The sequence below is a fragment of the Alexandromys fortis genome, unplaced genomic scaffold, assembly GCF_014885135.2.
Source record: "Alexandromys fortis isolate MF-2015 unplaced genomic scaffold, M_Fortis_MF-2015_v1.1 scaffold_108, whole genome shotgun sequence".
NCBI lineage: Eukaryota > Metazoa > Chordata > Mammalia > Rodentia > Cricetidae > Alexandromys > Alexandromys fortis.
The window spans coordinates 3127540-3149613 of NW_026067994.1; the positions used below are offsets into that span (position 1 = coordinate 3127540).

The 22074-nt window shown below is 41.9% G+C and overlaps 1 protein-coding gene across 1 annotated transcript in view; it reads right to left on the reverse strand.

Moving 5' to 3' along the window:
• Opcml (opioid binding protein/cell adhesion molecule like) overlaps nucleotides 1–22074 on the reverse strand; it is a 527691-nt gene that overhangs the window by 105156 nt on the left and 400461 nt on the right. The window contains exon 3 of the mRNA XM_050160083.1: nucleotides 13698–13823. Within this exon, the coding sequence (XP_050016040.1) occupies nucleotides 13698–13823 (126 nt within the window). The remainder of the gene's footprint in view (nucleotides 1–13697; nucleotides 13824–22074) is intronic.

The following is a 22074-nucleotide window of genomic DNA, read 5'->3' on the forward strand; positions in this document are numbered from 1 at the left end:
ATAAAAAAAAAAAAAAAAAAAAAAAAGTTTCAGGACAGGAAGACACAAGAGTCATGATAGGGAAGATGGAAAGAATGCATTTTAGAGAGAACACTATTTCTATAACTTTGTAGGTAACTCCAATGTAACCCCGGTGGTGATCTGGATATGAATGGCCCCAGAGGCTCATATAGAATGCTTAGTCACCAGGGAATGGAAGTCTGTGGTAGGATTAGAAGGATTAGGGGGTGTGGCCTTGTTGGAGCAAGTGTGTCATTGGGGTCAGGTTTTGAGGTTTCAGGCCAAGTGTCACACACTCTGTTTATGGATTAGGGTGGTCTAGCTACTGCTCCAGTGCCTACCTGCATGCTGCCATGCTCCCCACTACGATGATAATAGACTTAACCTCTGAAACTGTAAGCAAGCCTCCCATTAAATGTTTCATTCGATAAGAATAGCCTTGGCCATGGTGCCTCTTTACAGCAATAGAACAGGGCCTAAGACACCTGAACAGCCTTTCCTCGGCCTATCAGTGGGACCATCCCACTGGTCCTTGGATAGAGTTGTAGAATATTATTTTAAACTGTGTTACTGTTTTCATGCTCTAGAACATTCATTTAATGATGCAAAGATGTGTTTGATGAAATAAATTTCACCTGTGGTTAAGAGGCTGTGTCAGCAAATAGCAGACAGGAAGTGGAAAGGAGGAGCCAGGTAGAGAAGAGTTCTTTCTTTCTTTCTTTCTTTCTTTCTTTCTTTCTTTCTTTCTTTCTTTCTTTCTTTCAGATTACTGTCTCATCCCCACTGCCCCCTTCCCCCTCCCTCAATCAAGTCCCCCTCCCTAGTCAGCCCAAAGAGCAATCAGGGTTCCCTGCCCTTTGGGAAGTCCAAGGACCACTCACCTCCATCCAGGTCTAGTAAGGTGAGCATCCAAACTGCCTAGGCTCCCACAAAACCAATAAGTGCAGTAGGATCAGAAACCCATTGCCATTGTTCTTGAGGTCTCAGTAGTCCTCATTGTCTGCTATGTTAAGCGAGTCCGGTTTTATCCCAGACTTTTTCAGACCCAGGCCAGCTGGCCATGGTGAGTTCCTGATAGAACATCCCCGTTGTCTCAGGGTGTGGGTGCACCCCTCGCGGTCCTGAGTTCCTTGCTCGTGCTCTCTCCCCTTCTGCTCCTGATTTGGACCTTGAGATTTCAGTCTGATGCTCCAGTGTGGGTCTCTGTCTCTGTCTCCTTTCATCGCTTTGCAGGCAAATGGATGGAAATAGAAAACACAATCCTGAGTGAGGTAAGCCAGACCCAAAAAGAGGAACATGGGATGTACTCACTCATATTTGGTTTCTAGCCATAAATAAAGGACATTGAGCCTATAATTCGTGATCTTAGAGAAGCTAAATAAGAAGGAGAACCCAAAGAAAAATATATAGGCATCCTCCTGAATATTATCCTTCATCAGGCGATGAAAAGAGAAGAGTTCTTAAGGAGGGGCAAGGAGCAGCACGGCGGGGTGGAGAGGGTGGAGAGGTAGGGGGGGTGGGAGGTGGGTGTTGGAGAGACTCAAGAAGGAGAGGAGCTGAGCTACTTGCTATTCAGCCTCTCTGAAGAGCAGAATTCTACCTCAAACTTTCAATCTTGACTTCTTTAGAGGGACAGAGCTTTAGTTGAGTTCCCTTTGTAGCTTTGAAAGAGTCAGTGCCAGAGGGAACAGAATTCCCTCAGGCTCTCAAGGCCTAACCACTGCTGACAGTGGTGGAGTTGCAGTTGCTGACTGGGAGAACTGTGGGTTAAAAGGCAGCAGGAAGTTAAAAGAGAGGACAACAGGATGCGGAGACAAGTCTAGGCAGATCATCACTGTGCTTCTCGTTCCTTTGTCTCTGGCAGGAGATGGAGCTAAGGCCATATGCATACAGTTATTCAATCGGAATTGTTTGATCACACTTGAAACATATGGTGCTAGGAACTTTACAAAACATGCCAGCTCATGTACTCTACCAGACCTACAGTGCCCAAAGCACAAGGAAGGAAGAAAGAAAGGAACCCTATCTAGCCAATCCTATCAAATGGGGTATATCATCACCAGGTCAGTATATCAGGAACTCAGTTAACCGAGACATACTCTTTGTACTTTAAGAGGTTTGCCCAGAACACTGAGAGAATGAAGAAGACAAAACCTCTTAGTGTTTAAGCTTCTAAGTGCTATGTCATTGATGCCCTGTTCATGTGAAGCATGCTAACTAAGCATGGTGCACGTACCTATATTCAGTTGGTAGTGATGCCTTGAAAATCCTAGAAACTAGGCTTCAGTGCGTGTGTCCCAGTGCGTGTGTGTGTGCGTGTCTGTCTGCCTGTCCAACTCTAGCTGTTAGTGAGTTAGGTGTGGGCCTCTGCAAGCTACCTGGAACTTCTGATGCAGCCACAGTCCTTCCTAAACCATGATAGGGACACAGATCTTAACAAAAATCAATCCGTGACCTCAGGCTACCTGTGTTATGTCTCCTTCTCGTAGTGGTCCCAACCACTTTGCAGTGGGAGACGGGGCTTCCTGGTCTCCCCCTCCAATCTCCTTTCCAGTTTAGAACAGGGACTCTGTTGTACTTGCCTTGGCTACACCCTGACACATTGCAGGCTGAATTTAATCACAGTGAGTTTGGTTGCAAACAGTGGAGACCCGGTTGAAAATACCCTCACCAAGAAGGTGATTCATAGAAACTTTACCCTAGAGAGGTAGCGGTTTGTAGAAAGAAATACCAATGGCCGTGAAAAAAAGAACTCCAAGGAAAGCCAGTGGTCAGATTTAGAGCCAGGGGTCTCTTCAACGATTCTCAAGGGTGTTCATGCTAGAAGGAAGAAGGAAATGAATAGTCTGAGGTTCCTTCCACATCTGGCCAAGCGACAGGGCTCAGTGTCTAAATTAAAACGCATTATCTCCAGGGGTGGCTGCAGTGTGTTGGTGTGGGGCCAGGCTGCTTATTATTTTCTATTGAAGCCCACAGTTTCAGTTCAGCAGCAAGAGTCACTGTGGACCCACTGCTGAGGCCAATTAGGTCTACAGGACTTGTAAAGCTGGTCTCAATTTTATCAGTGTCCAACTGATTTCAATAGCATAATTTGATATAGCAATTGCACAGAGAAGGCTTTGCGACAGACGGCAGGCGGCAGTGGGTGCCTTTCTAATTCCAATTTTACACTTACTATGATACATGTTAATTTCCATTCTTATACTGTAATCTAAAAGTATTTGGAATAGATACTATCAAATTCTATTTTTCTTGCCTCCATAAAGGAAAAGTATCATTACTAAGTTGTTCTAGTTTATAGATGGGGGAACAAGGCCTGAGGTTTAGTCAGTTGCCATATTTACATGGAGAATGAGCAGATGAGAAATTAGACGTTTCTAGTTAAGTCTTGATACAGGATCACCTTATTTCCAAGCTTTCTTGAGGTTTCTTAGTGTTTTTATACTGTTCTCAGGATAATGAGCACAAATCTTAAGTCCCTTTGTGTGACACGTGTCTCTCCTGATTTATTTTGCATATAGCGCTGCTTCTTGCAGATCCGGCTCCTTATCCCAACTTGAACATGGTGTTTCCTTTGTAGAAGGTGTCAGCCTAGGGAGCTAACAAGTCTTCAAGTCCAAAAGCTCATATCCCAGTCTTTCTCCTAATGGACTTCATTCTTTGTTGTTGTTGTTTTATTACTTTTTGTTTTTTGTTTGGTTTTTGTTTTTTCGAGACAGGGTTTCTCTGTGTTGACAGTCCTGACTGTACTGGAAATCACTCTGTAGACCAGGATGGTCTCCAACTCCCAGAGCTTTGCCTACCTCTGCCTCCTGAGTATCGGGTTTAAAGGTGTGCGCCATCCTGCCAGGCTCCCTAATGGTCTTCTACTCATCCTCAACCACTGCCTTCCCCATGAAAACCTGCCCTGCACCGGGCCGTCCTTTCCTGTGTCACAACTATGCCAGTCACCACACATTGATACAGCACGTGCTGACTTACTTCCTCGCTGAGTACCTCTTCTCTAGACAGCTGGCTCCTTCAGACAGTACTCACATCTACCTTCCACACCATGGTTGTGCGTGAGAGCGAGCAGATATTGTCAATGAAGCTAATGAATGAGTGAATGAATGAGTCAGAAATGAAGATGGAGAAGGCTTGACAACAAACAGCAGCAACATTGCCAATTCCAATTTTACAGAGAATTAGTTGAGGGTTTCACTCGGTATGATACATGCTAATAGCCATTTTTTATATTTATTCTCCAAACAGCCTGGTGAAGAAGCTAAACAACATTTCAGAACAAGCTGAATTTCCAGCTGCTACCTTTCTGACAAGCATAGTTTCTCATCTCGGTGTGGGAAAGAGAAATAAAAATACCAACGGCAGATCCAGAGCTACACCTCCAGCCATCAAGACTGCTCGCTCCAAGAGGAGTCACGCCACCAGGGACTTCCAAAAGGGAAGCCTGGGAAATTACCATCTGTTTCTTAGTGGAGATTTCTCCTCACAAGGGAGGAAGAATGTGGGTTATCACCAAGGTATTATCTGTTGATGCTTCCCAGCCATTAGAGTTAGTACCCGACTAGGGAGACTGGGTCAGGGACATCAGGCGGTCAGGGGCACAGGCTGACTGCATCTGTTGCCAGAGCAGCTCACTGTGCCCTCCCCCTACTCAGGCATCAAACCTTCAGCATCCCAAGAAAGAGATTCTCAGGAATTTATGACTCAATCAACTCACCCAAAAGGAGCATAAATGGGATTAGTTTTAATATTGTTAAGTTGCAAAACTACAGGCATATGTGCATGCCAAAGCGAAATGTACGCAAGCAAAGGGGGGGAAACATATGGGCACCCATATGGTGAAAGCGCATTGCTAGACCTTCGTACACTTCTCATTTACAACAAGAACCAAAGTTAGCGAACATAAATTTGCTTTGCAAAAATGTGAGAGGAACAGCTTGTTTGCCCATAACTGTTCCACTGAGCAAGATATGTATAACCTTGATTTCTCATCTCAGACACCTCTTTCTCACACTCCGGGGATTAATTAGGCTCTAAACATGACTCCAGATTAGAAACAAAAATCCTGGCTGCCTCGTGGAAAGACAAAGGAGCAGTAGTAAGAGTTGATGATGCAGCAGGTCAACTAACAGGCGATTCCTATCAGTACTGGAACTTGGACACGGGCTGGTCTCAAAGAGACACGAGGCTGGTGGGTCTTAGTGGGCTTAGTTTAATTGAAGCCGAAGAGTAGCAGAGACCATCACCAGACAATGGCATGGCCGTGGGTTTCATTAGGAGGCAGCACATTCGTTAGAATTACATGATGTGGAGCTAGAAACATGCTAGATATTGGAAGGGGGTGTGGAGGAAAGGAAGAAAAGAGGAGAATACAGATGATGCTCAAAGATAGTGGGCACCCTTGGGTGCCCCTGCTAACAAGCTGAAGTTGATCTAAAATGCACCATTCCGGTTTGAAGCCATAGGAGCCATTTTTTTTGTGTGTAGTACAAAGAGGTCCAGATTCAAAAACCAGAAACTAGGTTCCTTTCAGAGATGCACAGCTTAGGCAGCTGGGAATCACCTGTCAAGCCTTTCCCTTTGTGTCTGTTTCTGTACCCTTGAAACAGGCAGAGTATTGCTTCCCTGACCCACTTGGAGAACTGTGACAAAGTCATGTAAGTTGCTGAATATGAAAGCAGAAACCATAGACCTCTCTGTGAGCATTTACAGTGGGAGGTTATTAATGGGAAATGTTAACTTCACTTTGCCCATTCTTTTTCGTGATGTTTCATTTGAAAATTAATACTCATTGACAAGAAGTTATAAGAATGGTAAACAAATGCCATACACTTACCACTAAGTTTCCTCAGTTATGGTCTAGTGTGTTAATTGCATATGGATATTAATGAAATCACACATATGTAAACACGTATATACTCTAAGGATGCCATGAAATTTCTATGGATTTTTATCAGTTTTACGTGTTTGTTTTACACGTGTTTGAACACTTCATTTTACATATATATAGATATATATATTCATGCAGCTGCCACAGCAATCAAGATGTGTAGGGTATACACCTAGGCAGTGCCATCCCACTGCCCTCTTCATCTGCCCTTACTCTCGTAGGTCAATGGTCTATAGTCTGCCATCGTTCTTTTGCTGTGATAGGGGAATTCCCAGGACTCCGCAAGGATGATTCCAGCTAAGACTCTAAGCAATAGTGGGGAAAGTGCCTGAACTGGGCCTTGCCCTGTAGTCAGATTGATGATTTCCTTAATTGTCATCATAGAGCCTTCATCCAGCAGCTGATGGAAGCAGACGCAGAGATCCATAGCTAAGCACTGGGCCAAGCTGCCAGAGTCCAGTCAAAGAGAGGGAGGAGCAATAATATGAGCAAGGGGGTCAAGACCATTGTGGGAATACCCACGGAAACAGGCGACCTGAGCTAGTGGGAGCTCTCTGACTCCAGATTGACAGTGGAAGAACCTGCACAGGGGGAAACCAAACTATGTCCCCTGAATGTGGTGATAGCTGTGTGACTGGAGCAGTCTGTGGGGCCACTGGCAATGGGACCAGGATTTATCCCTAGTGCTTAAATTGGCTTTTTGGAGCCCATTTTCTTTGGAGGGATACCTTACTTAGCCTAGGTAGTGATGTGACAGACTTTGTTGACTCCCCATGGGAGGCCTCACCCTCTCCACAGAGTGGATGGGGGTTGGGTGGGGCATAGTGGAGGAGGATGGAGGAGGGGATGGAGTGGGAACTGGGATTGGTATGTAAAATGGAAAAAGATTGTTTAGAAAAATAAATTAAATATAATAAAAATTATGTTATTTTTTAAAAAAGAATATTATCCAACCCTAATGCAGGAAGTGACTTTGAGGAGCCCATTCTCTATGGAGAGATACCTTGCTCAGCCTAAGCACAGTGATGGGGGTAGAGTGGGGAGGACAGGGTGTGGGGAGGGCTTGGTTCTACCTCAAGAAGGTGCTAGGACAGACATAGTTGACTTCCCAGGGGAGGCCTTAGTCTCTCAGAGGAGCAGATTGGGGTTGGGGTGGAGGGAAGGTGGGGGAGTGGAAGAAGAGAAGGGAATTGGGATTTCTATGTTAAAAAAGAATTTTATAAAAATAGAATAATACAGTATATAACATCTTTCTACTCAATGTAGTGCCCAGATTTCATCTTTTTTTAAATTGTCAAAAGCACGAATAAGGGTTCTTTCTTTTTCTGTGCAGTATTCCATTGTGTGGATATACCATAGCTCAGCTACCCACTCAGTGAAAGACAGCTGAGTTGTTTCCAAATTTAACCATCACAATTAAAAATCTGTATACTTTCCCGATAATAGGTGGCAGACAGAACACCAATTTGCAAAATTAATGACTCATTAATGAAGGAATAAGGCAATAAAATTAAATGTTAGAATTTTCCTCTCCGGACTACTGGAACATCAAATAAGTTAAATACAAGACTGGGCTTGGCCCAGTTGTTGGGTAGCTAGACAGGGATGGGCAACCTTGGAGGTCACTGGACCTGGAGATCACTGGTCACGGTTGGCTTTGGACTCTACCTCGTGTTTCCTCAGCAATACCCAAATGAGAAACATCAGCTTTGCCCCTTCTTAATATTTAAAAGAGCTTTGTCAAGGCCCAGGAAGGAAAAACTATTTCCTTCTGGTCAAAACAAAACAAAACAAAAAAATGTTCTGAGTTCTACTTCTGGCTCCGGGTGGAGACATGCATGACCTTCTGGCCTGCCCTAAAGATGAGAACATCACACACTACTGTCTGCTTCCTTAGGAGTTCATCTAGCTGGGCCTGTCACTCATCTGACCCTAAGTCCATGCCCTCAGGAAAGCAGATTTACCTGCAAACACGCTAGGGAGGTGGGAGGAACCCTTTATAGAGACAATGTGCTTCTCCTTCTCCAGAGCCCGTCCCCTGTTGCAGTTGCTTACAGAACTTCTGCCAGGGAGAGAGAGCTACTAAGCCCACCCACTCATCTGAGTTGCAGCTCAAAGAGGAGAACTTTCCATTTTCTTTCTATTTCTTTTGCCAATACTGGCCAAAAGACAAAGCATGCTTTTCCGCACCGCCCCCACCCCGGCCACCACCAGGATTTCTCACTGTTTCTCTCAAGCCTCTCCCCTTTGGTACACAAAATTGCTTGCTTGCTGAGATCTTCTGCTAAGCCTGCCTTCTCTCATGGACCCCAACTCAAAAAGGCACAGTTACCTCTCTTCCTCTTATCCGTCTCCCTCTCCTAGCAGCTGCCTCCATGGTTTACAACTTGCCTGCTGGGTTATTTTCTTTCAAATTAATAAAATGGTTCTGGAACTTTGCTCTGAATCCATTTTAAAATTCTTTTTTTATTTTAAAACAAGACTAAGAACTCATGGAAGGGAATTCCATCTTCCTAGTAACATAGTGACCTTCAAACATGACACCGAGACAGTCAGTTCCCAAGTTACATAGAGGTCACAGGTTTTTAAGACCGCATTTGACAAACACACAGAACAACTCCTTTATAAAAGAAAGAGTTTCACGCCAACTTTAGGTAGAGTTGACAAGAGTGTGACTGGGGGGACAAAAGGAAAAGCAGGGCACAATGGACGCCAGGCACCAGGATTTAAACGTGCCTAAAGGCTATATTCCTAGTTCCCCCGACCCACTGAAATGTGGAGTGCTGTTGTTACACCATAAAGATGAGGCTAAGTGGCATTCACTAGGCTGAAGAATCAGAAGAGAGCCTGCTGCATTTTTAAAAAGGGCTTCTATTAAAATGACTCAAGTCAATGCATTAAGGAGTCAGCTTCAGTTACCTAGAAAACTCTGCAAAAATAATTCATTCACCAGCTCCCCGAGGTATTACTTTGTATGAGTAGATTGTGTGAGCCACTCACTCACAGGTGAGCGGCTGTCATCTTAAAATCTCAGTGGAGGGAGACAGAAGAGAAGACTTCATTATGGTCCCCAAACAGCTGGCCTTCCCAAATATGTCATTAGATGTTGGCCAGGTGTGAGGCATTAGAGCGGATTGCAGTGGTATTACGAGAAGGAAAGAAACACAGCCCTCTATAGAGCAGCAAGTCTATCGAGACTCTCTCTGCTCCATCCCTGCGCCTTTGTATTCCAGTCAGCCGTGCACATGGAAGAGCCATCCCTGTTTCTGCTCATCCCATTTCTTCTTCTTTCTTTGCAGGAAGGATCAGAAAATAATTCCTGAACCCCTGCCTAACCACAGTGTGTGGCAAACACACCGGCCATTTGCGCATCCTCTCTGCTTACCTGTTTTCAAACGTGCCTACCCTGGTCTACAGAACTCAAATCACGGAGATGGGGTTTTTGTCGTAGTCCTGAGCTGCAGGTTACCTTGCAATAGAACTGTATGTGTGTAAAAGCCCATTGGGCAAGTGTCATATTCTATATTACATTCATAAGAATATATTTTATTAGCAAGCCATTATCAAAACATCACATATAACTTTTTTATATCTAAAGCTATGGAATCATGTGCTCAGTAGTTTACATGTCAACTGTGAAAACCCAAATGGACAACTGCAGACCGTTTTTTCCCGGAGATGTCACAACACTTCATCATGATCCTGGCAAGTGTTGGTGAGATCTTCTGGATGCTGCCCCTGGGAAACTCAGGTCTCCTTTTAATGTTACAGAGGAAACAGGTCAGGGGATTCAGTCACTCAGTCTAGAGGTTAGAGAAGCTGGGAACCTTTAGACCACATCTGTAATCCTGTGGTCTTCTTCAACCCCTCTATCTCTTTTTGGACTGAGGATTTAGGAGTAGTTGTGGGTTTTCATGAGAAAATGAGCCATAAACGTGAAGTTGCTACAGAGGGACTCCCAGGTATGTGCCAACACAAGGGATATTTGCATCAAGAGAACTAGATAACACTATTCAAGGTTCCCTCCTACCACCTCACTAACAGGCCATTTTAAAGAGACACGTACCACCACATCTCTGCCTGAAACCCTCCCTTGTCCGACTATATTTTTAAGTAGTAATTTCATTCCTGTACTTTAATAGTCATGCTTTTTTAATAGTTGTTCCTTCATTATATCTTTCTTTTATTAATTTAAGATATTCCTTATGTTTTTTGGGTACATCAATGCTTTTGTTACTAGTCTCCGATGTGGTAATGGATTTACACTTTCACTTACTCTTACTTCTTTCTGTGATTTCTAGGAGTTGGCTGTATATACTCAGACTGCCATTTTCTGACTCCAGGTTTCAAACCCAGGTCCTTGGTCATGCTAGGCACACACTCCATCACTGAGACACATGCCTTTCTTAGACTTGCATGTTACAACCTAAGTGTGAATAATATTCTTTATTTTCAATTATTTGTCCATTGGAAGATTTTTTCCCAAACCAATACTTTTTATTTATTTCAGTATGTAAGTCCATAATTCAAGCCATCTATTTCAGACACTGCAACAATCTTTTGGGACCAGAACTGTGAAGTGAGCTAAATCCTCATTAGACTGCCAAAAGAAACATCACTGTAACCTTAACTTCTTATTCTTCCATTCTCAACTAACCAAAGACAGCATTTTTCCCCTCAAAATGCTGTTGGATGTTCACATTGTACTGAATGTTCCTCTTTGGAACAACTGCCTCACTTTGAGAAGAACTCAACATCTTTTTAAACAAAAGAAACACTCGAGTCCACCCAACAGATGCAGATTTCAAACTTGCAAACTCTCCAGATCTTTTAAAACTTCAGAAACAATGCCTTGCATTGAAATGTTTAAATGTCATTGCAAGCAAATACGCAAAGACAATGGTACCCATGAAGGCTGGTGAACCAAAGGCCAGAAAACAAAGCCTGGCTTGCAGTGGAGCAGAGTCCTAAAGATGAAAGAGCACAGGCAACATTTAAATTTAGAATTTGCTGGGGTTTTTTTTTCTGACACTGAATTGCAACTATTACACGATATAAAAGGTTGGGAGATGAATGAATCCCTCTTCTTTAAAAGGGAAACTCTTGCCAGTGTACCATTAGAAAGAATTGCTTCAAAACACTTACACAAAGTCAAAATTCCTTTTACGTTTCCAGGCTTCAAGAACTATATAGTTGGGATCAAATAAGTATATTCTTGGATTTAAAGCATTTATAAATACATTCAACTTTACCAAATGCATAAAAATTGGTCTCCTGGTTAGACATATTCTTGTCAATCACATGAAACCTAAATTCTCTCTGGCTTTAGACAAAAGTCACCTGGGGCGCATGTCTTTAGGAATTTGCACTATGGCTGCACTTAGATCAAACCCGAGTGCTGCGATGCCCATGGCGTGTGTTTTAATGCCCTTGTTGATGCTGTGATATTAAAATGTTAGGTTTCAATATCTGTAGTCTATCAAAAATGTTAAGCAGTTTTAATAGCATTATCTTTCTCTAGAAAAAGACAGGGATGAAAATGAATGTTCTTAATATGTGAGGAAGAAAACGGCCACTGCTTAGGTGGTGTTTCCCTTAACAAACTGTCACTCCTTTGGAGTTATCGAGATGACTGATGTCCCAAATTAGGATAAGACCTCGGGACATTATTTCTTATATGTCTACATACTTCAAATTGTTTTAGAATCTAATTTATACTCAGTCTAATGCATTTATTTTAGTGTAAAATTATATTCATTTTGACTCACTTAAAACTATTGTAACTATCATTTCACTAGAGACTTAGAACGCCCCCCCCCCCCCCATACTGCTCTGCAGTCAGTGATATCCAAAGTCCCTTATGGAACTGATGATCTGGCTTTTGCCACTATGGGTTAGTGTTTCCTGGATTAGAACTGGATTATTTAAAAGAAATCACCTGGTGTGTGTATATGTGTGTGTGTGTAGTTATACCTGTCTTTCTCCATGTGATTTTCAGATTCATCCATCATATCATGTGAATCAGTGCTTGATTTTCTGATTGTTCAACATTGGTCTACTGTTTCTACTTCACTTGTTGTGAGCGTGTTACTTCTAGTGTAAACTGTTGTGAATGAAGCTAACACATGCAGTGTATATTTGTGCATATGTACTTTAAGTATATGTTAAATATATATGTTCCACTTTACAATAAAATGCCACACTTCCTTCCATAGGGCTTACTCTGCTTCACAGTCCGGGCTGATGAGGCTGAGCTTCAGGGGCTCACTGTCTCACCAACACTTAATATTACCAGCCTATTTAACTTGGTCTTTCTAGTAACTCTATCCACAGTGTGGTTTGATTGTCATTTCTATGATAACAATGTTGAGTATGTTTGCATGTGCTTCGTTTTTTTCATATGTCAATTTTGATCATTTTTAGGTGGGCTGTTAGGGTTATATGCTATAAATACTCATATACTTGATGTCATATTTGTCAGAAATAAGTATAATTTTTATCAGAGATTGACTTTTCATTGATTTCTAAAGACATTTTAATGGAAGTAGGGTCTTTATAGAGGCAATCAAGTAACAAACAGACAAGAAGAGGTAGTTTCTATGATCCCTAAAGAATATGGCTTATTCCCTTAGAGAAATAGATAGTTTCCTCTCGCTCATAAGAAGAATGCTACTGAGGATGAAGGCAGAAATCACAGTGACACATTTACAAACAAGTCGTACCCAAGACTGATGGAAATCACCAGAAGCTAGAAAAAAAATGGGTGGAAGGAATCAGTCAAGGAAAGGAATCAGCTTGGCCGCACCTTGACCTTTGACACACCGTCTCCAACAGTGTGAAGAAATACATTTCCATTTAAGTCATGAAGTTTTTCACACTTGGCTAAGACAGCCTTGGGAAACTCAAGCAAGTCTGTCCTTTTTGTTTCCTTCTCAGAGAGAGCTTTTTGTGTTCTAGGGATCTCTGCCTTTCTCAAGGTTATGAAGATTTACTTCCCTGCTTTCTTTTAGATGTACATTAATTTTACATTACACTCAGGCATGTGTGTATTCTCCTAGTCACTGGTTTCACGTTTAGGTTTTCCAATGCCCGAGGGAGCACTTGATTCTTGGATATTCTTTAGAATAAATCACAGTTTCTGGCAACAGTGTAATATATCAGATGGCTCTGTGCCCATCCTTGAAAGCTCAGGTTGGAGCTCAAGTTTTATTTCCAAGGCGGCAAGGACTCATGTTCTTTTGATTTCCTTCCTACTAAGTCAGAGATAATGGTGACTGGTGTTTTAATACCAATTACTGGGTACCCAGTAAAGTTATGCCTGGGGTAATCCCCTACTTCTACTGCCTTCTTCCTTGCAGGGTGAACTCTGTGTGTTCAGATCCAACATGTATGGCTCTGCATACCTGTCCTGAAAATATTGAAGCAGGAGGTCCTTTCCTACTTCATGTAGAGCAATGCCAGAGTTCGCAAGGGCGTGATATCAACATCACCTTCCATACCCATCTCTGCACAAGTTACTGTCATCAACGGAAGCTACTCATCCACCCCTCCTTTCAGTTTGGAGTCAAAGGCTCTCTAAGTCATGGAAAGGACTGAGAAAATAATCTCAGTAAGTTTCATCTCCAGATTCTCTTCCTGGAACGTGGTACCCAGCAGCAGATACATAGAATGGGTTGCTTTAGAGAAGCCACATTGCTGCATTCGCATACACGGTTACTTTCTGGTTGTTGATGTTTCCTTTGCATGAGAGCCAAGCAGGCCTTTAATACACACTCTCCAAACTTTCGCATAGTAAATACCTTACCCTTGACTGACAGGTGTCTCCATGTTACCGTTGGTTCTGGTCTGCCAATCGCAAGACATAACAGAGTCACACTGCTTCCTTCATTCACCGTGATGTCTGAAGAGATGTTCATTATCTGGGGAGGAACTATAAGGAAATAGAAGAGAGAGGAAAAAAAAACACTGAGAATGATTCCTTGCACTTAAAAGAGCTTTCAGCCTTTAAATATTCATTTATCATGTTATCTGTTTGTACCATGAGTATCATTTTAATCCCACTTTGCTCATCTTGGCAAAGATCTGGCCAATGACACCATTCACAGAATGTGTATAATAGAAAAGCTCATTGTTGTGCCCTGTTGAGGTAGCTAGTAGGTGCAGGTATGGTGGTGGCATTGACAGAAAATCTGAAGACAAGGATATAACTACTTATTCATTAGACGCAAAGTAAGAGATAAATCACAAGGACCTAAAAGAGTCCTTCTCTATCCACAGGCTCCTTTCTTGTTTATACATATGACAATAGGTTCCCAGTCACAGCTTATACCCAATACCTCACTTCAAAAGCCAAGCACATTGGCTACTCACCATGTCCAAAACAATCAGACCCTCTCTAAAGCTTTGAAGTTGAACACAATATTTCTACCCAGATTTCTTTTCAACCTTTTTTTCTACGTTTTATTTTATTATTGGTGTTCAGCGGTTGTTTATTTTAAGTCTACACAAATCCATTTTAACAAATGTACAGAACTTTTAGTGATATATTGGAAAATGTGCAGGATACTAAGACTAAAATTGAATAATTGAGCATGGAGTACATACAAACAAAAAATATTTATAAAATAAAAACTTTCCATTGCTCCATCTAACCTTCCAGCCCTATTCAAATTTGGTAATTGTTTTTTCCTTTGGTTTAAGAACTTCATACATGCATTTAATGTGTTTTGAGCAAACGTACACCCCACTCACTTCTCTCTAATTTCTTTCCTACTTCCCCACTACTCTAACTTCACTGGGTGTTCTCTCTTTCTGTCTTTGTAAAACCTACTGAGTCTGTCTAGTGCTGTCCATAGATGGGTATAGGATTATCTGCTGGAGCATGGATAGCAACTTAGGGGCTATGTCCTTCAATCTATCATATTCTCTCTCTCTCTCTTAGCAGCTACCAGTTGCCAATATTTTCTGAACCTATGGTAAGACTTCAACGGCTTTCAGTTGAGATGTAAAGGTGTCCTGTTGTTATGGGAAACTTTGCCGGTAGTCATTCACTGCCTTTGGCTCTTACAGCATATTCACTTTCTCTTTTATGATGATACCCGAGCCTTGGGAGATGGTTAGAACATAAATTTCTCACTTAGAGCTGAACACCTCAGAGTCTTGTATTCTCTGCATATTCATCAGTTGTGGGTCTCTACGCTTACTACTATGTTAATTATCTACTGCTCAAACAAACTCCTCTAATGAGTGCTGAGAGATCCACTAATCTACGGATATCAAGTTAACGACTTAGGGACAAGTTTAACACTATGCCCATTTAGTAGAATAATAGTATTAAGGTCTCTCCTCTACTGCCTATGACCTAACCGCCACAAACATTTCCCCCCAGCTAACAAACAGTACTAGGCATGAATTCTACTTGTGGTTCAGGCTTCAAACACAATCAGAATATGGTCAGTTGCTTTCAAAACTTTTGGGCAACTGTTGCACCAAGGCATATATTGCTAGTTACTGTAGCTTACAGGGTTCTCAGCCTGTAGCTCAGAGGGTTCTCAATGGGGTAAGAGTATTGAATACTCTCCTCCCTTGGTATTGACAATAGAGACTTCCAGCACTATGAAAACTGGCAGGGAGGGATGAAACTTCCAGATGAGTATTAGCTTGATTTTTCTATGGTCTGTGACCTAGACATGCAGTATCTTCAGCAATAATGTTGTACCATGCAATTCTCGAGAATAAACAAGAGCAAGAATAACAGCAATACCTGTAGTGGTTTTTTTTTTTTTTTAATGAAGGGAAAGGTCTGTGACCTCAGTGATCAACAACTTAAAAAAAAGGTAACCTGCACGTGGTACATGGCTTTTTATTTGGCAGCCTATGGTGTCTGAAAGAGGCACTATCCTGCTATTACAGGATAATTCCATTCAAACTCCTTTTGTATATGTATATGTATATATTTTGGAAACTTCTAAAGTAGTAGGATTCTATATGGTATTTTCAAATGTCTTAAGTTCTTAAGTGTTAATTACCCTTTCCCATACTCCCCACTTCTACCCTGTTGTAAACAGAGACTGCTTTTTGTTCCCAACTGCCCAGACCCAAATAGTCACACAGAAACTATATTAATTACAACAGTGTTTGGCTGACAGCTCAGGCTTATTTCTAGCTAGCTCATAGATCTTAAATTATCCCATTTCTGTTCATCTATGTATTGCCATGAGGCTGCGGCTTACTAAAGAGGTTCCTGCATCTTTCTTCTTTGGCAACTATGTCTACCCGACTCTGCCTTCTTTCTCCCTGCATTCAGTTTAGCTTTTCTGCCCACCTATATTCTGCCCTGCCATAGGTCAAAGTAACTTTTTTATTAAACAGTGGTAATAAAAATATTAATAGCATAAAGACTGTGTTACCACACCTGTCTTCTTTTCTTCGTTCCATTTAACCCCTTTGTTCCATCATTACCATTCTATCTTCATACTCTTCTCATTTCTTAATCTCCAAAATCTTACTTATCCTTTAAAGCTCTGAATCTTTTTCTTGATTGCTACTAATTTTATTCTCTTTGAGACCTTAAATAAATCATTAAACTCTCCATTACTGCTGCTACCTTTCATTGAATGGCTGTTCCTTGGTTCGTGTTGAGGTTATAATCAATAAACATATTAGAAGTCGAAAATATCAGAAAGTTCATAATGCATTAAATGTACAAAGCATCAAAATTTAGCAATCCCACACAACATGGAGGATGGGTGGTTTGATTTCCTTCTTGACTGTATCACTAAACTGGAGCTATGGTTCACTACCACTGCCCAGCACATGAAAGAATTGCATACCACATAACACCAGCCTTGGAAAGCTCTGAAATCAAAATTTATATCAAGAATTCTACAATACAAGAAACCCTTTTGTACTGAACCGCAACAATTTAAGACCCACAGTAAGCCAGGACATAGCTGTACTACAAAGTGAACTATTTTTAGTACCATGCTATTCAATCAGTTAGAGGCAGGGCTCTGGGGTGCAATTTCTCACCTACTGTGTGATCTTAATTAGTAATTTGCTCTCTACTGTTTGAACTTTGGTGCCTCACCTGTGAACTGGGAGGCACTAACCTCTTTGCTGCATGACTTTAAGTGCTGTCTTATCAGAGTGTTTGATGTAAAATAAGCACTCAATATGTATTGGTTGCTATGGCAGCCACAATGCTGTGGCTGATTACAATGAAAGGGACAATAACATTGTGCAGCTGTTTTCTTCTCTAGTACCTGGACAATGTCCACGGATCTCGGGCACTTCAAGCACACTATGATTCTTCATTTTACCTTAATTACCAACTTCACAAAGACCCCAGGATAGAAAATACCTAGATCCCACCTCAACCCTTCTCATCAGTGTTTCTGCTTGGATTTTTCATGAATTCTCACTAGACAACTACAGTAGATTCTCGCCTGGAACTTTGTAATCGGTTGCTGAGCACCTCTGAGTCCATCTGACCTACCCTGTCGATGTAGACAGAAGGACCTGTTGTAGCAATAAAGGAGTCAATGTGCTCCTTTACTGACTCTTGCAGCTCTCCATGGGGTTCCAGGGCTAACACACAAACCCCTCTGTGTAAGAAGCCTCAGCAGCCTGACTACAGTCCCATATGTATAGCCAGCTACCATTCACAGAGCACACTGCAGACCACATGCCTGGGGTTACATCAAACAGATCCCCATGCCCTTGGATCATCTCAGGGCCCAGGTACCCGGAAGACTTCACAGTTCCTCCACCTTCTTCATCCTTTTCTGGGAAAGGGTTTGTTTATCTTTAGAGAACCACTCAGAAGCCACCTTCCTTCTGCTGTCCCCTTCCCTTGTCTCCAATACTAAGCCATCTTCCCTGTATCTTCTCATCCAAGCCTGCCTCGGGAAGATGACAAAGCATGCAGCATTGCAGCTACCGTGGCAACCTGTCTCTTTCTCTAGGGACCAAGTACATCACAAAAGGTGGGAGTCCTGCATCTTAGACTGGGAGGCTCTCAAGGGCATGAGATGAATTCCTCTTGAGAGGAGGATTCAGAGCACAGTTTGAACAGAATCCCAGTGCTCAGGGAGGCAAAGTTTGGAACCAGAACTTTAGGCTTCCTTCCCAATTTTTTTTTCTTTCAGATCATCATAATCAGAAGAAAGATGACAGAGAGAAGAGGCACCCAGTTTACAGTCATGTTGACTTATTTGTATTGCCACCTTAATTATGAATTATTAATTATCAAACAAACAGCTGAAGTGCTGGTAGATTCCCAAGCACCAAAATCATTGGTAGAGGAGAATTATGTTCCATTCTCACAACCCTGCAGCCCGCAGCTTCACACTGCTGAGACCTCACAGGAAAGAGTTTTCAAGGAGAAGCCATAAGTAACCAGCAGAACATTTGAACTCTCGAGGGAATCCACATTAGCAAATAAATAAAAATTGCTTAGCTTATAAATCTGCCATATTGGGGGTTATTTCTGCATTAGGAATTGCCCTGAAATTTCAGTGCATGTATTTTACCAAAATACACATAGAAAGAAAGAAAAAAAAAACCCTGCACTTTCCAACTGTACTGTATACTCTGGAGAAAATGGTTCTACCTGTTTTTCAGTATTTTCTGGCTTGTTAAAAAATAGGTCTGGGCATAGAAATGCCAATATGTATTTTCTCAGTCCTATAAAGAAACAACTTTGGTGTAGCTTCCAAATATCTCAGAATAATATCTGCTTTAGGGAGAAGTGCTAGGCCATCTTAAGGCCTCTTTAGGAAGACCCCCAGAGTCTCTCTAGAAGGAATACCGACACTGCCTGGGCAAGCACAGTTGTATTCATGTGTAGTGACTTAAGAAGTCACAGCCATGATACCTTGGGCTGGGACTCCCGGCACAGCATCCAGTATCGAGGTACCATTTTTACTGCCATGGTGTTTCTTGTGCTAGTTTAAATAGAGCAGGGAAAGAAGGACTAGGAAAATTGGGTGTTAACGTAGTGTGATTTCTGCATTCTCTGGGTGACTAGTTAATGTCACTCATTAGGAGATAACTTCCTGGCATGGATGGCCAAGGCGAGTCAGACATTCCCACACTGCCAGGCGGCACGATCTGTCATTCCTAGTAGCTCAGGAGGATTCTGTCATTTTTTCAAAGGAAGAATGATAAACTCCTTTACAAGTACATAGATACTCAATAAGACAGGAAGTGAAGTGATTTGGAAGGAAGAAAGTCCTTTTGGGTCTCAGTTATGAAGCCCTTGGTAGCCAACATTCGTGTCTAATGACTTGTTCAAATGGCCTTATTCTTGAATGGTCTCATGGGCTCCTGAAAATTGAAAAATAACTGGAATAAAATGAAGAAAGGAGACATAAGAGTTCAGTAAATTATCTCAGATTATATACGTTTATATTGTCTTCTTTTGGCTTAATATTATTAGTTTTCCAAATATAATATGTCCATCGACCCTTTGTTCTCAATTTTCCCTGCTCTGCATCCTTCTCTGGGCACTGTCCTTACAGCCCTTTCTAGAGTGATCAACTTTTCTAACTTACACAAGATAGCTTCTCCAGCTTGCTGCAAACCATGGCAGCCTGAGTCCATCTTAGCCATACTCACTGCTCCAATACCATGCATGCTGTTTGCCAAAGGGGTTGTTCAATACTTCTAATATAACTTTTAATCTGAATTGATCTTAGTAATATCATGAAGCTCTATCCTTGCTTCCATGATAAGTTTTTGAAGATAATAAAAAAGTCACTCGGGAATATTTTCAAATTCTCCCACCCCCACATTTAGAGAACAGATCCATGTTCCATGACAATAAAGATCTGTGAAAAATGAGTCTATATATCGTGCTAGTGTTAATAAACAATCAAATAGACACAAAGAAATGAATAGCAATTGAAACTTGAAATGCCAAGACTGCACAAAGAAAATGGTAGGCCAGTGTACTCTCACTAAAGGATGACAAACAGAATGTTCTCAAGTCCCACCTATAGATGCTCTTGGTCTTCCTTGATGGTGGACCAGGGATCTGGTTTATTTTCACGGATTCTTAGTGTTACGGTGTGAATGTGAAAATTTTCCCATAGGCACATGTGTTTGAACATTTGGTCTTGGGATGATGGCATTGTTTCAGGAGGTTATGTAACCTTTGGGACATAAAAACTGGTAAGCCGATATAGACCATTAAGAAGGCAGGTCTTGTGGGCTAAAGCCCACCCCTGCTCCATCACAAGGTCTCTTCTATGGACCAAGCTGTCCCAGGAACTTTGTCTTCCTCTCTGTGATGGAGTGTACCATTCAAACGATTCCAGGCTGTTGACATTCTGACAAAAATATTGTCATCTACGAAGTTCACAATGAAGAGCTGTATAGTCAAGTTATAGAAACATCATTTAGAGAAATCTCTTGGTTTTGTATATTTTTGATTTTTGGTTGGACTGTACTCGCAGCTACCTAGGAGTACATGTGGCCCATTAGATCCATTTGCTTGAGCCAAAATAAATCCCTTGCCCTTTAAGTTGCTTCTGGCGATGATAAATAAAGTAACTGAAGCTAGGCAGTGGTGGTGCACCCCTTTAATCCCAGCACTCAGAAGACAGAGGCAGGCAGATCTCTGTGGGTTCAAGTCTAACCTGATCTACAGAGTGAGTTTCAGGACAAGTTCCAAAGCCACAGAGAGAAACCTTGTCTCAGAAACAAACAAACAAAATAAACAAAAAGAAAGAAGGAAAGAAACTGTTTAGTGGATGACAATAGGACATTCACGCAGGATTGCAGAATTCTCAGCGCACATCTGTAGTGGCCCTGAACTGTCTATGCGTGAATGTTATTTGTAGACAATGTTTAACAGACTGCAATTAAGTATCCTGGGGAACAGGTGGATTTCTGACATTTCACTGGGGGCTCCAGGTTGCCAGGAAGCATGTATCCAATCTCCGAGCCTACTTCATGGCAACCTGCTTTAGATAACTCACCTGACATCAGGAACCTGGTCATTCATCTTCAACCCCACCACCACTGACTTAGCTGACAATCTCATCTTCGGTTGCTTGAAGCTTTACAAAAGTCTTGTCATGTTCTACTTATATATAACAAACTGCATCTGCTCACCACAGCTACTATGATTTCCTTGTTTCAGCCCAAATCTTTCAATATACACCCCTTAAACCTTAAACCCAGCAGACACAGTGCAAGGTTCTTAGCAGGATTTACCTGCTCAGCTTTAGTCAGTCTGTCCATGGTGTGACCACAGCCTCCTCACTAGTGTGTGTCTCTGGGGCTGTGGCACCCTCATTCTCTGCCTTTCTACTCATTCTTCCCTCCGACTAGAAAATACAGCCCTGTCTCTGTGCCCAGAACCAGACATCCTTCAGTATTTAACTTTATGATAGCTGAGTTTCTCTCTTCCTCCGAAGCATTCTTTATCATACTACTTCCCTTTGCAAGGGGACTGTTTCATGGCCCGGGTCTCTTACATCTACCCTTGGGCTGCTGTTACACAACACAACGTCTGCCACGGACTGTACCTCCCTTAGAATATAATATGTAGATGAATAGGTCTTCAAGCTGAATATTTTTTTATAAAATGTTTCAAGTGTATCCTATGCTAGAGATCTGACGTTTGTTCTTTGCTCTTTCTGAAATGTTCCAGACTTTACTCTACTGGTGTGAGTTTTCCTTCTGGGATCAGTTTTAATGGAGTCTTTGCTAATGACTCCAGCTCTCCCCCAATGGCTTGTCTAACTCAGGCCCTTTTGTTAGAGTATCTTCTTAACATTCACACTTTCCTGTATGATACTTAGTTTTGTGCTTTTGTGTTCATTGACAATACATGTTTGTTTATGCAGTGGACTTTGAGTATAAACTTCCTAAAGCACAGTGAACCCATACTTAGGACTGTGCTTAACATATAATGAAAACTCGCTAAATAAGTGTCTACATTTCATAGATCATTGTGTTCTTGTGATAGGGCAAGCTTGAGTTAGAAAAGGCTTGCCTGAAGAAGGCAAGGTTTCCTTTGACCAAAGCCAACAGGGCTGGACCCATGTGTTTCTGCATATATTATCTCCACACCCAAATAGTGGTCATAATAGGGAAGATACGGTTATAAGAGGCTGTGTGTCCCTCACTTGGGTTCTGGAGTCCAGGAGCTCCCCATCCCTGGGCAGCAT